Source organism: Vicugna pacos, chromosome 35 (assembly GCF_048564905.1).
Source record: "Vicugna pacos chromosome 35, VicPac4, whole genome shotgun sequence".
Classification (NCBI taxonomy): Eukaryota; Metazoa; Chordata; class Mammalia; order Artiodactyla; family Camelidae; genus Vicugna; species Vicugna pacos.
Window position 1 is genome coordinate 27,781,527 of NC_133021.1, and position 25,673 is coordinate 27,807,199.

The 25,673-nt window shown below is 40.0% G+C and overlaps 1 protein-coding gene across 2 annotated transcripts in view; it reads right to left on the minus strand.

The window, feature by feature from the left end:
- Positions 1-767: 767 nt before the first annotated feature.
- UPF2 (UPF2 regulator of nonsense mediated mRNA decay) overlaps positions 768-25,673 on the minus strand; it is an 86,355-nt gene continuing 61,449 nt past the window's right edge. For both annotated transcript variants that reach the window (XM_072955369.1, XM_072955370.1), the window contains exons 16-22: positions 23,622-23,761; positions 18,505-18,609; positions 18,099-18,197; positions 14,485-14,652; positions 8,290-8,431; positions 7,086-7,206; positions 768-2,052 (exon numbers count right to left, since the gene is read on the minus strand). In XM_072955369.1, the coding sequence (XP_072811470.1) occupies positions 2,043-2,052; positions 7,086-7,206; positions 8,290-8,431; positions 14,485-14,652; positions 18,099-18,197; positions 18,505-18,609; positions 23,622-23,761 (785 nt within the window). In that variant the 3' untranslated portion in view covers positions 768-2,042. The remainder of the gene's footprint in view (positions 2,053-7,085; positions 7,207-8,289; positions 8,432-14,484; positions 14,653-18,098; positions 18,198-18,504; positions 18,610-23,621; positions 23,762-25,673) is intronic.

Here is a 25,673-nt window from a genome sequence, read left to right on the forward strand (position 1 = left end):
TCTTGATGAAAGATGAACACAGGTGAATTATCGTAACTGATTTTCAGGCATTTTCTGCCTTGTGCATGATACACGAAAGAATTATCCCTGGTTCCTTCCAAAAATTTAAAACTCAGAAATAATATAAAAATGACAAAACTTGTAAATCATTCTCCCCAGCACAGAATAGCAGGCAACAGTACACAGGTCAGCGATGATGAGGTTTGGAAAACAGGGTTAACAGAATTGAGTTTTGAAATTTTTTTCATCAAGTCTTTTCTTTTCAAATTTGAATGACTCCCAGCTGAATTTTAGAAATTTTAGGAAGGATAATGACATCACACCTTCTGGACTGTCTAAGTCACCTTGGAACGAATACCTGGAAAGAAATTGAAAACACTGGTTCTCGCGATTTCCTTTCTGAGTTGCCTGTCCTACCGAGGCGTTTATCAGCCCTGCCACACACACGCGGTAAGATCATAAACACCGCCTCAAGCTACACGGTGCGGTGCCAACATTTATTTCCTATTGTAACCAGCCTCAAGCCTATTCTAAAAATGTTTATTCTGTTGTACACTTTTTGTACTGATCCAAAGGTAAGGTAACTCAGGCACCCAGGAGAACAATACAAATACAGATGCTAAAGAGAGCAACGTTATTAGTGAAATGCCAAAGAGATCGTCTCTGACACTATTTTGTAAAGGACAAAGATGACTGTGGAAGATACTGATTTACCCATTTATACGTCTCCAATACCCAAACCAAATAAAACACAACCACACCAAATCTAAATTACAACACTTTATTGCAGCATCGGCAAAGGTCAGATTTCTGAAGCTGGTGAAGATCGGGCAGCATTTCCATGTGAAATGTTACAACTTTACAACTTTTGTTTCTTATTTAATTCTACATGCAGAAACTGAAGCATGGTAAAAAGGAAAAAAATGTAAAATAGCTAGAAAAGATGTAATCAAGTTTGTAGCATACAGATGTGCTCTTCAACTAAATTTACTACGCCTATCGGAAAGCAAATGAAAGACAGCTATCCTAAGAAATTAACAGATTGCCAGAAACAGACTAAGAACCCTCGTTTCTATTTGGGGGTGGGGTGGGGGGAGGAGAAACAAAACAAAACAAAACAAAAACAAAGCAAAAGAAAAGCTCTACTGTTTCCACACTTTGCTGAGAGACAGAGGCTGTAAACCCATGAAGGTCAACAAAATCTCCGGACCCCCCTGGCTGTCCTTCGTCCGTCTTCTGTGACGTCTGCCTGGCACGCTGTTTGTGTTCGATGATACTTACAATGGGCTCACCTACCCCTGCGCTCAGGCTGGTGTCAGACGCCCCTGCGCCGCCTGGGTTCATGCTCTTTGCACACTAGTCGCCACGTTCTCCTCTTACCCTAATAGGCAATGTTGTATTACTGACTCTGATGGACAAAACTGGTTTTCCTCCCTCATCTCTTGCTCCTCTTGAAACAAATCCCTAAGCAGAAGCCTTCCTGGTGGATTATCTGTGTGTGGGTCTTTCATCGTTTTGTTGTCCTGCATGTGCGCTTTCACTAGGAGATTTTACCGCTTGCTCTATGCTTGTCTACTGCAGTCCTGGAGCCCCCAAGTGTATCTTTTTCCAACATGGGATGTTCAATTCAGAGACACTGTAACTCAAATCAAGTTTAACCTCAAGTTCGTTTCCCCCATACCATTACCATCACAACCGTTTCTTCTCCGGCTCAGTCATCTCACTGACGCTCCTCTCAGTGTAACTGCTCAGGAGTCAAGTCAACCGTCTCATTCCTTGACTGCCATTCTCAACAGAAGATTAACCCTCGCGTGGTTTCCATACAAAAGGCCTTTCGCGCCTCGTCGGGAAGCGTCGGCTTGTTCCGGTGTTGGCAGAGGCTGCTCTTCCCGCCTCACGGCCCCAGCCTGTCCCAGGTTTAAGTTCGCAAGTCTCTAGACCGACATGCTGAGATGTGTCCACTGCTCTCACTCAATTGCTGGAGGACTCCACTATCCACAACATCAGATACAGGACCTAATGAAATGACACGTGCTGCTGGATCAGCGTCTCCTAGAGGCACAAACAGGGCAACGTTAAAGGACTAGTACTGAGGACAACCTCCGGCGAGAAAAGGCCCCCAGACACCACCAGCCACTGTTCACCGACGTCTGCGGACAAGGCAGCGCTTCTCAAGAGCGCACAACGCCTGCCAGGCTGAGACACAACGGGGAGCAGAGGGGCACCAAGGAGAGCAATTCTGACTGTGACGGGAAGGGGTGGGCCCAGCATACAACTACTATAACTGCTTCCTAAGATGCTGAGAATTCATGGTCTGTGTTACGGTTGCACTGTGTCCCCCCCAAATTTATATGCTGAAGTTTAACCCCAGTACCTCAGAATGTGACATTAGCTGGAGACAGGGTCGCTGCAGATGTAATTCATTAAGATGAAGCCAGACAGAAGGACAAGCCCCAAATCCAGTTATGACTGTGTCCTCATAACAAGAGGACATCTGGACACAGACACACACGCTGGGAAGACGCCACAGGAAGATGCGGCCAGAGACTGGATGGTGCTGTGGAAGCCGGGGAGGCCAAAGGCAGCCAGCGAACCACCAGAAGCCGGGAGGGAGGCCTGAATCCCTCACAGCCCCCAGAAGGAACCAACCCTGCCGACACCCTGACCTTGGATTCAGCCTCCAGAACTGTGGGACCAACAGCTCTGTGGTTTCAGTCACACAGTTCACCACGCTTTCTTACGGCAGCTCCAGCAAACTAACACAGTTTGCCTCTCACAAGGCAAGCTGCATTGGCAAGAAACTTTCAAAGAATAAAATGCAAATGTGGAAAAGTATCTTCAGCTGGATACGTCCGTTATGTCAGGCAGAGCTGAACTGAATGGAAAAAGGTCAGTAACACCACTATTCCCTGAGAGAAAGAGGAGGTCTCTCTCCTGGAGTCGAGACAGAGCAGCAGCTAAAACAGAGCGCGTCGGATAAGCGCAGTGAACGACAGGAAAAGCACCTCGGTCGTTGGCAAGTAAGACACGCCTCTTACAACCTCTTGCTGTTCAGAGTGCAGTCCACACTCCAGCAGCTTTGACATCGCCTGGGAGCTTGTTAGCAACGAATCAGAACCAGCAGTTTAATTAAGAGTCGAGATGGTTAAAATGCGTATTTTTAAGGTTTGTGGAGCACTGGTATAAGCCACGTGAACTTGCCGCACACAAACCACATCAGTGCTAACACTCGCCACGAATGCCGAGGGTCACAGGCTTTATCAACACTGGCGGAGTGGAGGGAACCCTGTCCCGCACTACGGAGTATCTGACAGTTGCACTGCGGACAGCGCTACTGCCATTTTAACTCGTGATAAGCAAATGCCTACACTCTGTTAGAGCGTTACTGCCCGCGAAAAGGGCTGAAATGTTAACTTACGGCCTTACTTCAGTCCAGGTTAGAAAAATATAAAAATCATCATGATTAATGTCTGAGAGCCGTATCAAAATCCATAGGTAAGAAAAACTTTAAAATGCTTTAATAACCAGTTTGTAAATAAACTTCCCTTTTATCCGTCATACAATGTCAACAACATTAGTAACTTAAAAAAAAAGTAGTAGCCAAGATAGGAGTAAAACCGAAAGCAGTTTCTTAAACCTCACGCAGATTTTAACCTCCTGCCTCCTTTGTGCAGGAACTCAGCACGCAGATGCCCGAGGAGCATGGCTCTCAACACACACCTTCCTACCAGGTCTGGCCCAGCGTTAAAAACAGAAGAAAACAAAGCCAAGCCAAGCCACCAAAAGACTCCACCCCATCACGTACGTTCTCCCAAATGACTGCATTTCTTCACTTAAAACTCAAGTTTAAAACATAGCAAAGAACTCTTGCTACTTGAAAGGCTCAAAAACCCAAGTTTACTCGTTAGCTTGTTCCTCTACGATGTTCATCCACACCAGCATTTTAAGAGCACTGGCTTTGAAAACACCATAAAACGGTAAGACTTCACAGAGGGCCATTTTCAAGAGTGCTGGACAAATTAGGATTTTTTTTTTTGAGTGATAATTTTAAGACAAGATTTAAAGCAGGTACAGTGGGCAGCCCAAGCGGTGGGAGTCTCACAAAATCAGGAAAACAAAGGGGAAGGAGAGAGTTAGGGAGCATAACACAAGAAGACATTTTTATTAGATGGCTAAACGTAGATTTTTAAAAGCCCCTGTCCATTCAGCAAATACTTACCAGGCACCTACTCTGTGCCAGGCACCAAGAGCTGCGGAGGAGACAGAACGGAAAACAAGACAAGGTGTCCGGGGCAAGAGCACGACAGGGTCCCAAACAGAGGGAGGCAAAAAGAGCTTAACGAGAAGAACGGAAAGGCCAGCCCGGTGGGAGCCGGGGAAAGGAGGGCGAGAGGAGGCCAGCGAGGCGGCGCGCCTCGCGCGGGGCCGCGTCACCCAGGCTGCGGGGCCTGGCCTTTTCCCCGCAAGCCGAGAGGCGCCCCCGCGGGGTGTGCGCGGGGCAGCTCGCTCACACGGCCCGGCGGCAGGCTTGCGCTGGAGGAAGGACAGCGTGGGTGCAGCAGAGAATGGCGTGGAAGGGGCGGAAACTGGGGACTGAGAAGCCGACGCGGGCAGCGACCCAGACGAGGGGTGACGACAGCTGGATGCAGGACCTCGGCGGCGGCGGTGGAGCACACGGGGCACGAGAGAGACAGCCGCTTACGCAGTGTCAGAGGACGTGTGAGCTAACCACATGTGGAGGCTGAGGGAGAGGACAGGGTCAAAAATACACCTGTCTTTTCTAGTTTGCACAAGGGGGTGGCCAGGGCTTCCGCTCACTGACCTAGAGGACAGAGGAGAGAAGCTGGGGACACACTGAGGTTGATGTTCCAGTAGGACATCCAGGTGGCCGTTCAGAAGACAGCTGGACGTGCAGTCAGCAACTAAAACGTGATGCCCGGGCCGGAGGCGTGGATGGTAACTGAGCCCCGGGTGGGGCGGAGGGCGCTTGGGGTGAGGGAGGAGCGCTCAGGACCAGCCCGAGGGACACGAGCCCTCCAGGTGGAGGCGAGCCCATCCCAGAGACAGGAGCCAGGAAGCGGAGGTCACAGAGGGAAGACAGAGGCCAGAAGACAGCAGAGCCACAGAGGTCAAGGGATGAGAGTGTGCCGAGAAGAAAAGGAGGGTCCAAGTGCCAAGGGCTGCCAATACGGCGTCCTAGAGCACGGAACGGAGCGCTGAGGTAGCGCTGGCTCGGGGAGGACAGTGTCGGGGAAAAGCTGGGGAGGCAGGCACAGTGTGTGTGTGGAAGCAAAACAGAAAGTTAACAAAGAATTCTGAAAGACAACTGAGTAACTGGTAGCAAACTAAAAAAGGCATGCCTCCGTGTTCACAGACACATCTATTATTACCACACATGTAAGCTTACACGTTTCCCTGTATTTCTGCTCCCTGCTGCCTAAGAAACGCTGGCTACTTAGACTAGGGCAGAACTAGCTCTTTCAAGTAGCTGGACTCAGTTGCCTACTGCACTATAAGCTTGAGAGTGAAGACTCTTACTTTTGAATTTTCCATAGTGTAGGACTGAACCCATGGAAGGTGCTGGATGAATGTAAGCTGCAGGGAGTGAATCCTACTGCAAATAGTATTTATGCAGCAAATGTCATATTTACTGATTCTGTAAAGTCACCCAAACATTGAAAAATTAGTAAAAGATGCTACAGTTGCAGTATCTGAACGGAGAGGAGAAGGGATTAGGGACAATGCTGTTCAGGGATGGAAAGCTGCAATAAGACAGGTGCAGTTGATGGAAAAACGTCAAGATAGAAATATTCTAATAACGAGACAAGAAGAGAGAACAGACGTTACCAAGAACACAATGGTATATATTTAAAGCTCCTCTAAGAAAATGTAAAAGGAGGAAACGAAAATGTCCATGGCCCCTTTCTTAACTGAGCCAGCGTCTGCATCTTAGCAGCAATAATAAAAGGTATTACGGAGAGGCTCAACCTAGCATCTTACACCGAATCAGACAGGTTTGTACATCATTTCTGAAAAACTCAAAAGGTGTTAAAAAACAGAACCCTCCTCCAGACAAAAAATAGATTCCTAAGCTGTCATGACAAACCAATTTCTTAAACTGCAACTGGATTAGAGTTGTCTGAGCATACTGTTCTAAGAAAAATGTTACCAGGAACACACAAACACATTTAGAGAGTAAAAGACAAAGGCTCTGACACCTGCATTTCCCCCAACGCTACTCTTCCCGACACTGAACCAATTCTGCGACCCCAGCTCCCTTTTCTGCACCCGTGTGCCTGTCTCCGTCCAACAACAAGGGGACATCTGAGGGCTGTTGTACAGCCGCAGGCTAAACCTGGATGCCCAAGGGAGAGCAGGCAGAGCAGCAAAGCCCACGTCACTGCGGATTATAACCCAGACACAAGATAGAAGGCGGGACCGACAGGTCTTTAGATCAGATCCCAGAGAAACTTTAACAACTTTATTCCTTAAAAAAAGATGAATGAGGTCTTATTAGGGAACATCTTCCATGTGATATTCCTTACAGAGTTTTAATTATTTCACATTAGGCAACTCACGTTTAAGAAGAACCGGCATGAACCCCTGCAGGACATTTTATAACTCAAAAACGGACAAACAAAATACCCCAGAACAAACTCTAGCCTGCACGTCTGAAAGTCTTACTAGCAAACGGGTTTTGACTTTTAGTAAACATCACGATTACTTCACAGTGGCTTGGGAGGTCCCAACAAAAAGCCTCTGATTTCTCACAAACGAATCTAAAACTAGTCCTCTCCATAAAGGCAAAAGAGAAAAATTAAAAATACAAGTAACTCCACTCAGAGAAAGCAACAGCCAAGAATGGTGTGGCTGAAATCAAGATTCAAAAAAAACAAACCCCAAAAACCAAAACTGTAAATATTGTACTAAAAGGTTTTCTTCTCTCACCTATCTATAACTCAACAACTTTTCTAAGTTTGCTAATTCAGCCTTTATCATTAAGTATAATCCAGTATACTTATCTAAGTTATTCACACGGACATGATGAAGAAAATGGCTAAGGGAGAAACAAGAGAGGGTCCTACCTCCCACCAGTCTTAAAGATTAGATCTGCATTAGGCGCTCCCTTCGGATGCTGGTAACGCGGCCGCCGCTCCCGATTGGTGTTTGCTGGAGCCGGGCGCTGGGCAAGAGACTGCAGCATTTCTGGAATTAGGAGCCAAACAGAACAGGTGGTTACACTTGGTAAATGCACTCCTCTCAAGAAGCCAGAGCCCAGGACAGTCTCTCAGGGAGCCGGCTGAGGACCAGCAACCATTGCACAGATTGAAATGATGAACAAGTACCAAAGAGCAATCTAGAGATGAGATACGCTCTTGACTGCCACGTAACACTCAAAGCCCCCCTTACAGCCAGTGCGGCCACCACCCAAGTGTCTTGTGAGGCAGTCAACAGTGTAAGAAGCAGGCAGGACGGCAGCCAGACAGTACTGGCTCGAGTCCCAGCTCTGCCACTTACTAGCCATGGGACTTTCGGTTCAGTGTCTCTAAGTGTAAGATGCAAATAATAATGGGCACTGATCTCACAGAATTGTGAGGATTAAATGCTTTGAAAGCTACTCAAGTGTCTGACCCACAGTAAGCACTTACACTGACTGTTAACTACCATTATTTGTTATTAAGAATGTCGAGTGTCAGCTGGAAGAGAGTATTCTAGAAGTGGGACTTAAAGATAGAAAACCAATTATTTATTTACACAGCAATCTCTTCCAGTTTTTGAGTACAGCCCTATATGAAGGGCTGGGCTGGCTCAGGAGGTGTCCATGACCTCTGTATTTAAAGTTCCAGTTAAGCCAAGTGTGCTGGGTATGTCTGCATAAAACTGGAATCCTAACTTGAATATACCCTCAAATTTGAAGGAACAGAGGGCCTTCAAGACCAGAATTATCAAACAGACAAAACGAGATGGTATTTGTTGAGTTAATTTGTTCACAGTTGACTGGCAACACGAGGCAACTAAAAATTGGTCTGTGTGTCACCTGCAAACATGGCTCTAACAGGATGGAATCTAACTGAACTATGGAGTTAGCAAAATGTGATGAGAATTCCACTAGTGTTCTTTTACAAGTAAGTGAGAGAAGAGTGGGATGTAAAAAACAATCAGCCTCTCAGGCTAAATATACACAAACACGCCGTGAAAAGGTGGAGAACAACACCTTTGACATCCTATGTTCTAAAAGCCCAAGGGGCATCGCGATTTCCCCCTTCCGTCCTGGAAACGAGCTGATACCTTGATAATCTTCTTGTTCTTGCCGTTCATTGATATCTAGCGTGAGCTTTTTCATTCTCATCCTCTCTTCTTGCTCTGCCTGTTGCTGGTTCCAGTGATTTGCAGCAAGTTGGGAAGACATGGGTACATTAAGGATCTTAAACTGAGAAAAAAATGACAAAGAAGTCACAAATGGCTTGAGAAAATCAAGAGGGAAAAAAAATAAGTAGATTTAAACAAGTTTAGGAAAATCATAATCTTTCCGTTCCTAATAAGTCAATAAAGACGGTCTAAGGACATAAACATAACAGTGTTACTCTACAAGAGACCAACCTATTAGGGCTGGATGGGAAGTGGAAGGCCAAGTTCAACCTCCACGGAAAGCAGACGCTCCTCTTTCCTGTCCCCTGTCCGGTAGCACGCATCTAAGCAACAGGGGATCATTTTCCATTGTGTAGACCCTATTATATATGGGTAATTGTCAGAAAGGCTTTTATACAGCAAGCTGTAATCTGCACCCTTTCATTTCTACCCTCTGGAGCCAGTTCTGCCCTTCTGAACCATACAGAACAAATCTAGTCCACCTTCAGGATTAACAGACCTTATCTTTAGACTAAAGACAGCCGTGATGCTGGGAAAGAGAAAGAGCCCCCTGAGTGAATACACCATAATCTGTTTACCCGATCGCTTGCTGGCAGCATTCAGGGTGCGTCTAGTTTTGGGGTTATTACAAATACAGTCATAAATCACGTACAATTGTCTGTGTGGACGTGTGTTTTCATTTTGCTTAAATGAAAAAATGCTAGGCACGGAAAAGGTGGGACTATCTGATGTGTTTTATTGGTTAAGAAACTGCTCAACTGTTTTCCAGGAGTTTGCATTCCACTAGCAGTATATGAGAATTCCAGTTCCTTCATACCCTTGCCAACACTTGATATTGATATGGTCAGTCTTCTCAATTTTAGGCATTCTAGTGAGTATATAGTTAATATATCCATTTTGGTTTTAATTTTCATTTTCCTAATGACTAAAATTACCTGTCTTTAAACTCAATCTAGAACTATGCTTAAAGTTGACATCAAGTTTCCTGGAATATAGTTTTCAGAATGTATTTTTTCCCTGGTCTTGAAAAACAAAAGATTTGACCACTATGAATCTTTTGACTGCTGTCCTATTCTGTAGGACTTTTCTGGGTTTAATGACAATTGATCTGCAATTACACACAGGTCCTTTCAGTCCTTGAGGATGTAATCTGCTTATGCCTGAAGACTGCGGCTTGTTTAAAGCAGATGAATCTCTTTTAATACTATCTAATTTTACCCAATCGTTAATTTATCCCTTCAGACTAAAATCTTTCTTCTTGATAAAAAGGAAAGTAAATAGTTGCTTTTTCCATACTCTCTCCACAAACTGTGCCCCTTCCTGTTCTTAAGTCTCTGAACACAGCCTTTTAACAAAGCACTTTCTCATCCTCCTGAACCACATCTCCTTTAAAAACTGCTGGCTGTGGGCTATTTGTTTCTAAATTCTAAGATATGTGGTCTGATGATGGTCAATTTTTTCTTGTTTCACATGAATTCTATGCTCTTTTTTTTCCTGCCCCTTCCCCAAGTTTCCTTTCCACAATCAGTTCTTTCATAAAATATATACTTGCTAGGCAGTGCTGCAAAGATGTTAAGAACATGGGTTTTTGTAGTCAGACAAAGTTTAATCCTTAGCCCTATCATTTACTGGTATGACCAGCAAATCACTTAAGAACACTATTTTTCTCATCTGTAAAACGAGGGTATCAATTCTAACTTTAGGGCTGTTGTGAGAATTAAACAAGATAAAATATGTAAAGCGCACAGGTCAGTGCCTAGCAGGTATTAGGTATTTCATAATTACCTATTAGTAATGCATGTAAATAATTTATTGACATCCAGACTCACAGTCTCCCTCATTACTTCCTACACGTTGTGAAAATAAAACTATTTTATTTAGCAAAATAGAATCAAAAAGACAGTTTTTGAAAAATCACCTTCTTTGCAAGAATGAGATTAACAACCAACAGACAGAAACTGACATCCTTAACTACTCTGTACACCTGTCCCCAGGCCTCTGTAGTAAGTAATTTGTATCAGGAATGAGGCTTGCCCCAACTGTTTCTATTTCTACTAACAAACACAAGTGAAACAAAGTTAAATACAATGGTCATCACTTCCTGCAATAAACATTTTCATTTGCTTTTCAAAATTCAGGAAGACACACACAAAAATAACTAAATGAAAAAGTTCAGCTCAGACACATGGATCTAATACACGCAACAAAAACTTCACCATAAAGTCACTCTTCCCAAGCAGCAGTCACTGCGAAACGTCACGGTAACTCGTACCGCAACCCCTCACTTCCAGGGCCGGCCACGCAGCAAGCGCTCTGCTGCGCCTGTGCCTCCAAATGCAGCTGCTACCAAACTAGCAGCAGAGAAGAGCTCCATTCAACAGGCCCTGGGAACAGAGCTGGGTCAAATCATATGCCACCAGAGACAGAGATGAAAGTTCCAGAGAGAAAGACCACAGCTATGAGAACAATTTCCAGAATGAGGACTTGAAGCAACTTTCTAATCTTTCCCTAGAGGAGTAACTGTGGAGTCTAGCAGGTATATCCAAGTTGCAGATACTCGAAGTAACATTTAACCTGTCAGTTTAAATCAACAAAGACATGGCTATATAAATTAATACATTAATTTTAAAGATATGATTACATATAAAAGAACAATGTCTGAAGTACAGTAAGAACTCAGTAAATTTTAGCTGTTATTATTAATATCACAATTGCTTTATTATTTTATTACAGGTAGGTGTTCTGGGCAATACTGAAATATTCAGTCTCAATAGAAATCCCTAAGGCTTTGAGAGGGCAGCTAAAGTCATTCTCTGTTCCTAGTATCAAATAAGATGACTATCTGTGATGCTAAGGGTTAAAAAAAAGAGCTGGAAGCCTGACTTTCTTAATGTGAATCACAGGCCCCAACGTTATAAAGCTCTTAATCAGCTGGCTGGTTTTCCTCTCATTGGTTTTACTGACTGGTTTCAAATAGCTGTAAATATATGCAAATACAGAGGCAGTGACATACTACTGTTTTACAAAATACTCAAGCAAAGCAGCCGGGTAAGAAGTGTAGGTAGATACTTTACTCATCACCAGGAAGTCACAAGCTGCAAGTTTAAGATGCTCTGTCTGTCACCACATTAACACACTCAGCAATAAGACAGGATGGCCGCTTCCTCCCCTTACTCTGATCATGACGCCTGAAACGTCCTTCATATTTAGTACTGACAAGCCTAATGGCTAATGGTACTGATCATACTAATGAAACAGGATTAAAAATTATAAAGCAAATTTCATGATGATCTGATTAAAATGTGGAAAACGTAGGTTTTTATTCATTCGTTTACAAGACTAATAATTTTTTTTAGAAAGTTCTAGATCTTCTGCAGGGAAATGATTATAAAGAAAACAAAGAAACAAAAACACATCTTATGCTCTGAGACAAGTTTTACAAAAGGAAAAGTTCTCAAGTATTATACACTTAAAAACAACAGAAAAGAGACAGTAATAAATAAATACAGAGAGCAAAAGGGATGAATTCTTGATGAATTTCTTCACCAGGTGCCTTAATCGTAAAGCTGCTAAGATACTTCAAAAAAGAGAGGCACTGTCTTACAGCAAATTAAATGACAAAAAGATTGAAGTCACTCATGCTAGATTTCCTAGAACACAATAATGGCAATAAAGGTGATTTCAGTTGTATTTTAAAGCTACTTTGTAACAAACTGAAACTGATAAAAATATGTATGTATATACATACATATAATCCCAAGTTACTATGATGGTAAGTATCAACTACTGCAGTCACAAGATACGTGAAACAAACCACTTCGAAAGTATTAATTCCAAAAAATGAGTTGTTAACTAGTATTAAATTGTAACAAATATATTGTGCATTAGCTTAAAACAATCAAAAAGCTCTTTAAAACATTACCTAATAGTTCCACTACATTAAAACCTTTGCTCTAATAATCAAAACATTTTATTTCATTATTCAAATTCATTTAAATCTAGATTTAAATGATACTTAAATTTAGAAAAATTATCAACAGTATTATCCTTTCTTTTCAAATACTCACTTCATTGGCGTAAATTTTTATTTTCCTACTTAGTACAGAAGGTTATTTCTGGGCACAAATACGGTGCACAAAGAGATCTTTCACTTAAGAACTAAAAATTCCTATAAAGCTACACACTTCACATTTCTAGAAAAACCGTTGTACCAGAAGGGACAACACCCAAAAGTCAAATAATGAAATAAAAATCAGAACAAAATATACTTTCTTTTTCAGACCACAAAATACCAGTGATTTTTCTTCAAATAATGTTCTTAAAACTGAACATTTCCCAAAATTCCAAGTAATGTTTATGAGTTGAACATGTACTTAATAACCAAGTACAGTTTCAGGTGCTCTGAAGAGAACAGTTTTACAAAGATCTCACCCCAACACCAAGTTTAGGATCTTGACTTAAAAAACAAAAACAAAACCCCAAACCTAATTTTTCTAGGGACTGGGAGGAGAGGGGAAATGCCAGGGCTCAACTCTGGCCTGAGAGTGAGAGAGGGTGGAACTGTCTTGTCCTAAAAACTTGATAACCCTGGAGTCTGGGATGAAGGAAAGGCACATTGACTGAAAAGGAACTAAGAAGACAGTGTCTGAAAAGGACAGCAGTACTCTGGATCTAAGTCAGAGTTAACTATGTCAACATGAGTCAGAATGTAGAGCCTTCTCCCCAGCCCTCCACTCCATGATTCTAACTGGTATACAGTTTTCATAGCTGAAGCTTTACTTGCACTATAGCAAAATAATGGCATACTGGACAACTCTGATTCTTCGAGTAGAAAGAAATAACCTGGCAAAGCAGAGGTAAAAAATTAAGGTAGGCATCATCTCTTTGAGGTTGTACTGGCAGGGAGGGAACACACTATCCCTCCCCTCACAGAGGACTCCTGAGGCCAGGCCTCCCCTGACCACTCACCCACAACAGCCTCCCCACCCCAGTCTCCTTATTCCCTCCCGTCTCACTTGACTGTCCTTCACAGCATTGTCCCCAATCTGACATTATGTATTTCCCTACGTCTGCCTCCTAATACTAGAATTAGCTCCCAAGAGAGGAGAGGTGCGGCTGACTGCTGTATGTTCTGCTGGTGGAACCGTGCCTGGTATATAGCAAGTGAACAATAAAAGCACCTGTCAAATGACTACTTGGATGACTGTGGGAGCCAGGTATTGAGCTTGTCCACAAGGTGTGATAGCCACCCTAGTTCACAGACTAAACATTCTCTTCATTATAAGATGCACTATTATTTTATATACCACTAACAGGAAAAAAAAGGCTTGTCAATTATACCAAGATACCATCAACTCTAAGAGGCAGCTTAATTTCAGAAATATTAAAGTGTGAGCATCTTTTTTACAGAACTGATAATATATGATGTATCCTGGAGCTGTGTCTGAGAGCCAGGCTCTGTTGTGTTCAGAGCACTTCTCACTATCTGCACGTACATTATGTTCATCTTTCTCCCTGAGCTGGGGGTTGGCTCACTAGGGCAGGGGCTTTGTCTTGTTCATCACTGTAGCCTCACACCTAGGATGGTATTTGACACATAGCAGACACTCAGTATTTGATGAGTGAATGTATGAATCAGAGTGATAGCTTAGTAACTGGGAAAATGATTTTGAGGGCCACCTATAAGGAAGGGAAAGAAGAAAGAGGTGGTTTAAGGAGAATGGAGAAGGATCAGGGGTCAGGAAACAATGATTTTTTTCAAGAGAAATTTTGGCAAGTGAGCATTTCCTTGAGATTATCTGCGATCACCCTCCTTTCCTTTCCCACCCTGAGCTTATGAAAGCTTCCAACTGAAAGTCAAGGTATTTATTTATACATCCTAACAAAGGCAGATGAATTTAAATTTTAAATGTCCTTTCCATTAAAAAATATCCATTCGATAGAAGCCAAGATGTGTCTTCTATACTCCTAACAGATAAAATTATTTCTACCACTGAATGCTTTAAATGCTTCCAAGTCTTTCCTTCTTATAAGCAAAAGGTAACTCAGAACTTACAAAACAAAGTTCCTACTTACACCTGAAACTAACAGTCCATTAAGCGGACAGATTCTTACCTGCTGCTTATTGCCTTTTCTGGTTAACATGACAAACGGCATTGTGTCTGCAGACTCTGTCTCTCCCTCCCCACCACTGAGTGGGGGCCCTTTCCTCAGCTGGCTTTTGAGATGCAGGGGAATGGCAACATCGAGTTGGTGCACTTTAACAGATTCACCACTTCGTTGCTTAAAGACAGAAATGAAAAAGAATGTAAATATTCCAAGTACCTGTGGATACGTGTAAACTGCAAACAATCCATTCAGTGTTGTATTTTAGAACAATCATCAGAGCCAGAGTAATCTTTCTGAAAGCGCAGGTGTCCCCGCCTCCCGATCCTTACACGTGCCTCGGAAGGACAATGGGATGTGGCTCCTGTTTCTATGTCGCTCCAGCCTCTCCCAAGTGCGCACACACAGTGCTGTGGGCTCTATGACATTCCCGCTCCTCGAACGCACTGTGCCCTTTCATTCACACTCACAGCACACATCTTCCTTCATGATTATCTAGGGCCACGACTGCCTGCTCGTCTGTGGGAAGCCCCCACCCGACTGCTGGGGTGATGACTGTATACACTCTCCCTGATGTTCTCAGTCGGCAGTGCTTCACACGCAGCAGGTGCTCAGTTCATATTTAACAGTGAATGGAATCTATTGATGTTCAGATAAACTTCCTGCTTGCTGATACCAATTATTTTTAACATTCACACTGGATCTATCAACCAATTATTTGAACAAACCTTCACCAATAACTTACTGTGTGTTAGGCTTGGAGATAATAGTATTAAAAGATAGTTTCTACCCTCAAAGAGTCATAAACTTGTTCAGTACGGGAGAGAAATAATAATTACGCGCCATCTGAGGTATGCATAATGTGTGCTGGGGATGGAGGGACTACATGGGCCTGTTTGAGGGTGGGTGGGTGCTGAGATTTCACAAAAGGCTGAATGAAGATGGGACACTTGAGAACATTAAGACTTCAGCTGACTTCTTCCAAGCAGACGGTGAAAGAGCAGTCTGGGGATATGGAGGGGATTTAGGCGGGGGAAAAACACGTGCAAAAGCAAGGACGCAGTCAGGGAACCTCAAATAATGCTCTAGTCTGATGAATGAAGTACAAATGAGACAAGAGCTGAACATGACTCTCCAAAGCCAAGCAGGTAATGCTGAAAGGCCATGCAGGTGTTAAAACTGCTTTACTACTATTTAAACAGTCTTTTGATATAGGTTCCATATTTGCAAGTCTTGCAAATCAAGCAAAATGGTAATAAAAGTGTAAGGTTTTTTGTTTTTGATTTCTCAGTTCCAACTTGCTAGAATTTACTTGAAGTTCTCAGGTTCATATGATTTACTAAGACATTTTGCTTAAAATTTGAAAGAATCATGTTAAACAAATCTTGATTTGTAAATTATCTTTCTGATTACAAATTAACATTATTTTCAAAAATGATTTTAATACAAAAATATACTATTAAGTGTGTCCGTATCAATCCCTCCAGCTGCCTCCCTCTGCCGACTCCAAGATGCAACAACTATTAACAGTGGGTCACCTCCTTTCAGACTGTCTTGCATATATTCACATATAAACATATTCAATATACACATACAAATACGAGCAGCCACGATGCACACTGTTCTATACTAAACATACAAGCTTTTCTTCTTTTTGTGTATCCTGGGAATCTAGTTCACAATATACAGAGCTAATTACAACGGTGTGTCCTTATTTATTGAATTGCTCCTCTATCCACAGACAGCTTTTTTCTACTACAAGGTAACAGCTCTGTGATATATTTAACTCCATGCACTTGACGGAGTATTATTAAGGGTGCGTTTTTAATCAAATGGCAGCCCATCTGACAGGCTTCCTAAATTCCTCCCTAAAAAAGGCTGCACTGGTTTACTTTTACAAAACCTGTATGTTTACCCACACTTAACCACAAAGGGTACTGCCATTTTTAAACCTGAAGATCTGACGATTTGATAAAGGCCCAGCTGTTTGCTTCTCAGTGCATGTTAGCAGGCTGTGATCGCTCTGTCCAACAGCAACAAACTGAGTCATTCATCTTTCTCCTTAGTGTGTAAGATCTCTGTGGTACAGTACAGGTATTTAACTCTGTGCTGTGTAGGCTGCAGGTACTTTTTTCCTGGCTTGTTATTTCTATAAGGTTTTTATGGCGTTCTGTGCTGGATAGCAATGTAACAAATGGTTGATAAGAGACTGCACCCCTCGCTAGCCTTCCACCTTGGGCAAGTTTTTTGTCTTTGCAGGCCTGCTTCTTTAACTGCAACATGGGAATACCAACGGCATGAGACGGCACTGTGTGAAGAGAAATGGTAAAGGCTTAATGCCGGGCTCAACGGTCTTCACAGTTCCTAAGATTCTCTGATAGATTTGCAATTTATTCTGGTGTGGAAATAAAACAGAAATCCAGTTTTATTTTCATTGGGCATTTGTTGAATAATGCAGTTTCCCTCAACTGATTTGAAGTGTTAACTTCATCATGATGAAACTGCCATGTTCTAGGTCTATTTTGGACTCTCCTCTGACAGGAAACAGTTCTTTAAGAAGTAAACGGTTTATTACCTCTTCAAAGGGATTACAATGATCATGTTTTATTTGATGACTTGTGCTCCTGAATGATAAGATTTATTTCATAAATTAAGAGCTTTCTAGATGTATGAAGAAATTTTCACGTATGGAGGAAGATGCAAATTGGCCTAATACATCTGTAATGCTAATCTGTACATTATCACAGCTTTTGGCCTTGGTAGCATCAATGACAGTAAAATCCAGTATTTCTTCTCCGAAGAATTACTCCACTGGCATATACACCATAATACCTAGGTTCTACCTTAAAAACAACCCTCCAGTCTTCACTATGACTTCTCTAGCTGCACCTCATTTCTCTTCCCTTTCTAGCAAAACTTCTCAAGAGTCAGCTCAACCTGTGTCTGGCGTTTTCACTTCCCCCCTGTCCGCAGTTCACCACTGAGCCCCTCCGTGGGGCTTTTGCCCACCGTTCCAGCAAAGGCACTCTTCTCCAGTCACCACAGGGCGTAACAGCAGCTATGTACGGGGCAGAAGTACGCAGCCCACGGAATTTTAGTTTTAACTATAATAAAATGTGATTACTGAATCACTGGGAAGATGGGGCTTTTTATAAAATCTAGTATCTTAGTATCAGGAACCATTAAGCAACATTTTTTAAACATCACATAACCAATCATCCTCGAGAATTTATGTACAAGTTATTCAAATTATAAACCAAGCTTAAAAATTTACCAAATTAAATTTCCCCAAATATTTATCTTCTGTAGTTTGACTTGTAAACAAACTGCAAGTAAGGGGTCTTAGAAACAGGATATGACCTGAGAAAGAAAAGGTGGAGGCTGATACATTGAAATTACTCTGTTTCAAGTCTTAAACTTACTACATTTTTCCCTCACTCTAGTTTAAAGAAACATGCACATCAAGGTGTGGGACGCAAGAAGCACTGGCAACTGCAAAGTGTCTGAATCAGGAAAAAGCTGCCACAGAGGCAAATACTTAGATAGTAGAGACCCTCTAACCAGAATCAAATGTGTGGCAATATTTTGTACTGAGTACTTTGGAACAGAGCAACATTTAATACCTGAAGATTTTCTAGCATCATTTTATCCAGAGCTTGAATGAAGTCCTCATCTTCTACGCAAGGTACATGTTTAAGTCCACCTCCTTTAATCATTACCTCCTTATTAAAACAAAACAGAAACAAATTCAGACCAGAAATTCTAACTTTAATAGTGTTCTGTATGGCAGAGCCTTCTGTATTGATAACTTGTTCAACATAACTCAAGCAATGAATGAACAAAATATAGAACATTATTAAATATTCAAAGAACTTGTTAATAAAGAAAAGCACTTAGAAAAACATATTGAAAATGAATCTCCAAAGAAATATTATTTCAATAATCACAAAAACCAAAGCTTCTGTGACTAAAATCGAAATACTATGAAAACGAAGCAGTTTCAAAAACTGAATTTTCAGCCATACGTACAGTATTTTCTTCATCAGTTTCATTCTCCTTGTTTGAATCCGTGAGGTAATCTGTGTTCTCTTCCTCTTCTTCCTCTCCTTCATCGTCGTCATTATCAGAACCCTCCTGAAATTGTTCAACATTCAAAACATTAAAACATTTTGAAAGATGTTACTAAAAAGATGTTAAAACTTCTGTATAAATTGTCCATTATTCTCAAGTTTCAGTCTTCCATGCAGTCTGCCTAGACCAGTAGGGCGAAGTCAGCCGGGACCACTTACTACACACCAGCAGCTGAAAACCCATTTCGCTATCTTCCACTGACCTAATAATAGGAAGATCCTTTGTAGAAACTCTTCCTTAAATTTCACAAGGAATGACTTTCCTGAACATTTTGTATTTTCCCCTCCCCAACTAACTCAAGACTGGTTTTCTCATAGCAGTTCTTCAATACCCACCTAACCCTGCAATGAAAAGTGATAAATAGTTCAAATTTAACACCATTACCATCTGAAGGCAATGACACAACATCTTATAAAGCACTATGCTATACAAAGCCCCTCAGTTTGGAAGGTGCTCTCACATAATTCTGTTGGCTCTACCCAATTCTGAAGAAGGAAGGGTAAGCTTTACTGACCTCATTTTCATATGTGAAAAAACTTAAGGCTCAGAGAAGTTGAGTGACTTGCCCAACGACACATGCTTTGTCAGGAAGAGCTAGACAGTCTGATCTCCCTCACTGGCTGCTTTCAAGTACGACTTCTCCCCATCCCCTCAGAAGATGGCCATCCCCCAACATCTTCTATTAGCCAAAATTCCTTTTCAAACCAGAGACTGGGGAAAGGAAATCAAAAAATACTTTGGGACAAATGAAAATGAAAACACAACCATTCAAAACCTCTGGGACACAGCAAAAGCGGTTCTAAGAGGGAAGTTTATAGCAATACAAGCTATGAAGCTGCTTCTCAGGAAACAAGAAAAATCTCCAACCGAAGATTAGGAAGAACCCCAATCAATTTTCTAAGAGATTAAAAACAAAAACAAAAACAAAAACAAAAACAAAAATACCACAACCACATAGCAGCATTTCATCTGAGTATCCTTCCAACACGACTCACTCCCACTTTGTTTCATAAGTTAAAAAAAAAAAAAAAAAAGACTACACTATACCCAGATGCTTCTCATTATGCCAAGCAAAGTGAACGAGAAATAATTCCTAACAGAAAACAAATGATTAAAAATTTGTTAAAATAGTTTTACTATACACAGCAATTAATTTCAAAAATCCAAACAGTGTATTACTACTTACTATATGGACAGTGAAAACTTTTAGAATTTCTAAAGTGGAAATACTTGGGGAAAGTACAGAAATGCATTAACTTCTTTTTTTCAAATGCATAAACTTTTCTTGACATAACTCTATAATTCAAAATTATGAGACTGACGCACTGCCTGCTGTGCTAAGAAGGCACTAATTCAAAACTAAATTTGCAATAGAAATGCTCTTAAATTGGCCCCAGAAAAAATTAATCCTCTCTTAACACTTAAAAGATTCTTCCTTTTCAAAAACTAAGCTAAAATGCATTAAACTTTCTCCCTCACCCTTTATTTTTTATATTGCTTAGGCAAAATAAAATGCATTAACTTTTGAAATTAAAATGCTGAACAAGAATCTCATTGTCCTAACCTCACAGCACACAGTCATTATAACCTGCAGGGTAAGGAAGTCAATGGACCACACAGTCTGAGCTAAGGAAAGCAGGAAGGGAGCACAGCACAAATCTAACTGTCCAAGTTCAAATGTTGGCTTGCTGGGACCTGGGGCTAATTATTAACCTACCTGTGCCTTATTTCTCACCTAACTCATAGGGTGCTAAGAGAAATGAATACATGTGAAATGAAGTATGAATACAGTGATCATGCTCAATAAATAACTATTTTGCTTTGACAATAATACATCTTGCATTTTCTGTTAAGTTGTATAAATCCTGTGGAAATTTAGAATTTTGGCAGAAGAACACTTACTTCGTCTCTAAAGCTACCTTTAACTTACACAGCTGATACTGAGGAGAAAATATTCTAGTTGTCAGGTGCTAAGAGTAACTTCAAAAGTGGAGCTTCAAAGAGTTGAGGACCAAGATAAAAGAGTACAATGTTTCTGAAGAGTTGGACTTTAGCCCTGCTCTTTCTCAGCTGAGGTAAGTATAGAACTTCCTACACTGCTCTTACTACATTATCATCAACCCATCTTCTCTCTAAGAATTTTCTCCTCTCTGTATTTGGAGAGCAGTCATGGGAAACGGTGGTCTCCAGTGGGAGAGTCAACTAGTCCAACTTCATTCCTTTAAATTAAACCGCCCAGACAAGGCTCTTTCACTTCTCCGCCCAGACAAGGCTCATGAGTCTTCCTACTGAACGTTTTGTTTTTCCACTTAGCAAACACACATGTATTGTGTATAATACTCACTTTGCAATTAGAAAAGTAAGAAATAGTTTTAAATGATACAATCTTAAAATTATAAAGTTCACTTTTGAGAAGGGAAAAAATGCATTTAAAGGAAAAAACAATACATAGCAATTACTCAAATGAGAAATTTATAGGAAACTGAGTCATTCTTTAATGTCAAATTTACTGAGGACATTTATTAGATTCTGTTTATCTAATTAATGCAATAGTGAATTCCAAAGACAGCCATAAAATTAGTCTAAAAATGCAAAATGGAAATACTCTCATTTCCTTTTGTTGTTAATAAAATACTTAATAAGCCAATTTAAATTGTATAATTGAATGTTTCTATGACAACCTCTTTTTTTAAAAAGCAATATAATAATGTCCTTCTATTACACAGAAGTCAATTTGTAAAAACATATTCCAGTTCTAAATTCTTACCAATTTATTTGTCTACTTTAGGGGGATTCTCCGGTTGGAAAGAGACAGTGCTGACAATACTGTATTATATTTTTGAAATTTGCTAAAACAGTAGATAGTAAAAGTTCTCATCACAAGAAAAAAGCGCTTGCAACTATGTGAGGTGATGGATGTTAACGAAACTTATGTTAGTCATTTCTATATCCATATATATATAAAGTATGTATCAAATCATATGTACACCTTTAATACAATGTTGTATCAGTCGTATCAATAAAACTGGGAAAAAATGGTAGCAAAATAATAACATAAAAGTGCATATATTTCTACTGTCTACAAATGCTAGCCTGTTACAGAAGTCATACATTATTGTTTATGTTGCCTGTTACACAATCATTTGTTTGTGGGGTTTTTTTTAGTTTTTTGCAGGGGTGGGGAGGAAGGTAATTAGGTTTATTTACTTATATTTAATTTGTTTTTTTAATGGAGGTACTATTGGGGATTGAACCCAGGATCTCGCATGTACTCTGCCACTTGAGCTATACCCTCTCCCCCATAATCCTTCGTTTTTAATTAACAATAATGCTATTTGCTATGTAGTCAAATCACATGAAATGTTCATTAACAGCTACAGAACTTCAGGGCTGAAAGAAACAAAGATTTAAGGATTTTTACTTTTAACTGTAGAAATTTTAAATTACGGGTCATTTTCCTTTCATTCTAAATGAAGCTTTTTAAAAATCCAGTTTATGAATCTATCTTATGAATGCGTTCAGTAATTAACATTCCTTCATACATTAAACAACCCACATTCTCTATTTACATTCTATTTACTCAAATAAATCAAAACTTAAAAAGTTACATTCAATTTCACCAAAACATTTAAATATTGACTACCAATCTAAACTTTTTCAATATTTAATTAAAATCACACTTTCCTAAATGCTTTAAGCACTCAAGGAACACAAAAAAAAAAACCATACACATAAAATCATAATTATAAGCTTACACTTAAACTAAAACAAGTGAAAAAGTGCTAATTCCACGGTTTAAATTTCATATTCGTTAGTATTTTATTGCTGTTCTTATTCATCCTGCTTTTTACTTTCTTAATTGTCTAATTTAAATATATATATAAATGTCGATAGAACAGCATAACGAATCCTTACTTCCCTATTACACAACTGAACAGTTATTAGCTCAGGGCCAGTTTACAGTTTCTTCTATATCCCTCACTCACTCCCCAGCCTACGTCCAGATTATGAAGCAAATTCTAGGTACTATTATTTTAGATGGAACTTTTAAGTAGGTGTAGAAGAAAAAGGGAAAGAATTAAAACTATTAGGTTGAACCATATGAAAATGACTTTCTGGTAGGTCCAAAATGATAAAAGAGTCATTTCACATGGTTTGGCCTAGCAGAGTTGTAAAAACAAAAGGGCTCATCAATGATTACGGTACATGATTTTCAGATTTCATATGCCATTAGATCTGGGAAAAATAAAGTGATTAATATCTAATTAGTAATTTTATCATAAAACATGTAAATTTAAAAATCCAAATTCAAAAGTGGTATTAAGATACACAGCAGATCAATTTTTCCTTCAGATTGCTTATTAAATAAAAATCCTAACTATACTGATGAACAGACGTCATCATACACATTCAGGTAAACCCATACACGGTACACCACCAAGAGTAAACTGTAATATAAACGAGGGATTCTGGGTGATGACAGTGTAGGTTCATCAACTGTAACAAATGCATCACTCTGGTGGGAGATGCTGATAATGGGGGACAGGCTGTGTGACTGAGGAGGAACAGGCGGTATACGAGGAATCTCTGCAACTTCCCCTCAATTTTGCAGTGAACCTAAAGCTGCTCTGAAAAAAGGTTTTAATAGTAGTAATTTGGGGGTCAGGAGGGTATAGCTCAGTGGTAGAGGGTATGCTTAGCATGCATGAGGTCCTGGGTTCGATCCCCAGTACCTCTGTTAAAAGAAAGAAAGAAAAAAAAAAATCTAATTACCTTCCACCCAAGGGGAAAACAGTAATAATAACAGTAATTTTTTTAAAATCCTATGATCAGCATTTTCTTATTAAAAAACCCTCTTAATTATTTAATCAGGGTTTTATAATAGATCTATACTAGTCGTTACATTTATTCTAATAAAACTAAGGGAGAGATCTTATTTTATACATTAAAGAAAACCTTGGCTCACAGAATCACTTGTACAAAAGTACCGATCTGCTATAAATAAAAGTCATCACCTCTTCTTCTGGTTCATTGACTTCACTTTCATTTCCAGATTGTTCTTCTGTTTCAGCTCCTCCTTCTTCTTCTTCTTCATCCTCTTCAAGATTTTCTCCTTCTGTCATAGAGTCTTTTGAGTCTTTGTCATTTACTAGGCCTTGAGGAGAAAATGGAAAAATACATTAAAAAAAAAGACAGCGACAAGTTTTCCACAGTGACTATTATACCAAGTCATTTAAAGTACATATTAAGTAAGAAAACTCAACAGCCATGTTCTCAGAATAATAAAATAACAGAATTCAAAACTATTTTGAGAAATATTTTAAAAACTACATAGGGAGACCATTTCAACAAAGGAGCACTGATACATTTCTTAACCACTAAAAAAAAAAAGTTTTTCTTTTCTCAGAGCTTCAAACTGTTTACCTCAGTCTCAGATGTACGAAGGCAAACAGTAGCAGCACTTAAGGTGCAGCCTCAGCCACATAAATAAAACGAAGCCCTGGTCACACCTTTTATCAAATGATATTTCAACAATCTCTAAAAACTCAAAGACACCGTTATGTCACTTTAATGGAGAAATCACATTTGGCTGTCAATTTGAATGTCTGCAAATTAAGACCGAGGGAAGGAGGCAGACTAGCAGCTGTGTCACCACAGATCTTCTTCCTTCCTTCAGTAACAGCGTTTTCCTCCCAACGGAACTCCCCAGCTAGCACCTGCCTCCACCTCCCCTCGTTCATCCACATTTCACTGCCGAGTCAATTCTTTGTCACCACGAATTCCAAGCTACTCTCCCACTTTCAAGATGCACATAACATGGCCTCATCTGATCCGACTTTCCCCCACACTCCCTAAGCCTAAGCCTTGTCCTGTAGCTGGTCAGACTCTTCCCTGTCATAAAGCACACTAATCTTGGAATCTTGCTAAATACACTTCTCAACACAGAATATCCTTCACTATGCACTTTCAAATCCTATACAATCTTCAACTTCAGTTTTACTTCCTGCATAAACTCACTGAGTCTTACTTTCTCTCCTACTTGCTCCTAAGCGCTTGGGGAACTGATTACAGCACTTAACATTTAAGGATACACCATGTAATCCTTTTTCTGATGATTTCAATACATGTTACATCAGGTTATAAGACCCTTGAGGACACAAAACTTCTTTTTAAATATTCAGAACTTACTAGAGGCCATATATTGATAAATACACAGTAGGTGTTTAGTAAATACTTGTTTATTTATAGAATCTTAGACAATTAGAGCAGACAGAAATTTTAGTGATGATGTGACTTACCCCTTTGATTTTTATGAGGTATACTGAAGCCCAGAAAGTCTGAATAACTAACACAACCAACAAAAGCAAAAAATGACTCTAGTGTCTTAAGTCTAAGCAATTAAGAACCAACAAAAATACAGACGCAGAGTGATTAAAATAGGTACGTTTAAGTTTGGAGATTTAAAAAAAATGAGAAAAGATGAATGAAGCTCAGAGAGATCTATTTTAAAAGGAAAATAATACTGAGAAAAGCTGCTATCTCAGATTGAGACTCCATTAACTTACTATATTTTTTAATGCAGGTTTTCAGAAGCAAAATATTGAGCTGTTATTCACATTATCAAAGGTAAAAAATTTAAACTCAGGATTGTACATATCTAAGCATTCTCAATAAAAATACCACAGTGCTGATAAACTCACATGGCCTAATATATCACTATACCCTTTTTGATAGCCACTTAAAAATATGTATCATGGGAAGAACTCCGATGGATAAGTAGCTCTATTTTGATAGCCATACTTCTAATTTGTAAGGAAAATGCATACTATTTCTAACACATTTTCATTTGCACTGCAAGTTAGTTTCAAAAACAGTTTATATATTTTGCATTTGCTAAACTGTATAATAAACCATTCACTTGCTGACCTCTGGGACACTGTCAATCTGAAATAAACAATGCAGATAAAAATGTACACATAAAGGATAGAGGGTTAACAACATGCAAAATCCAGACAATAAAATATTTAAAATGTGTTTCAGAATGAAGTGTCCTTGGAGACCAAAAT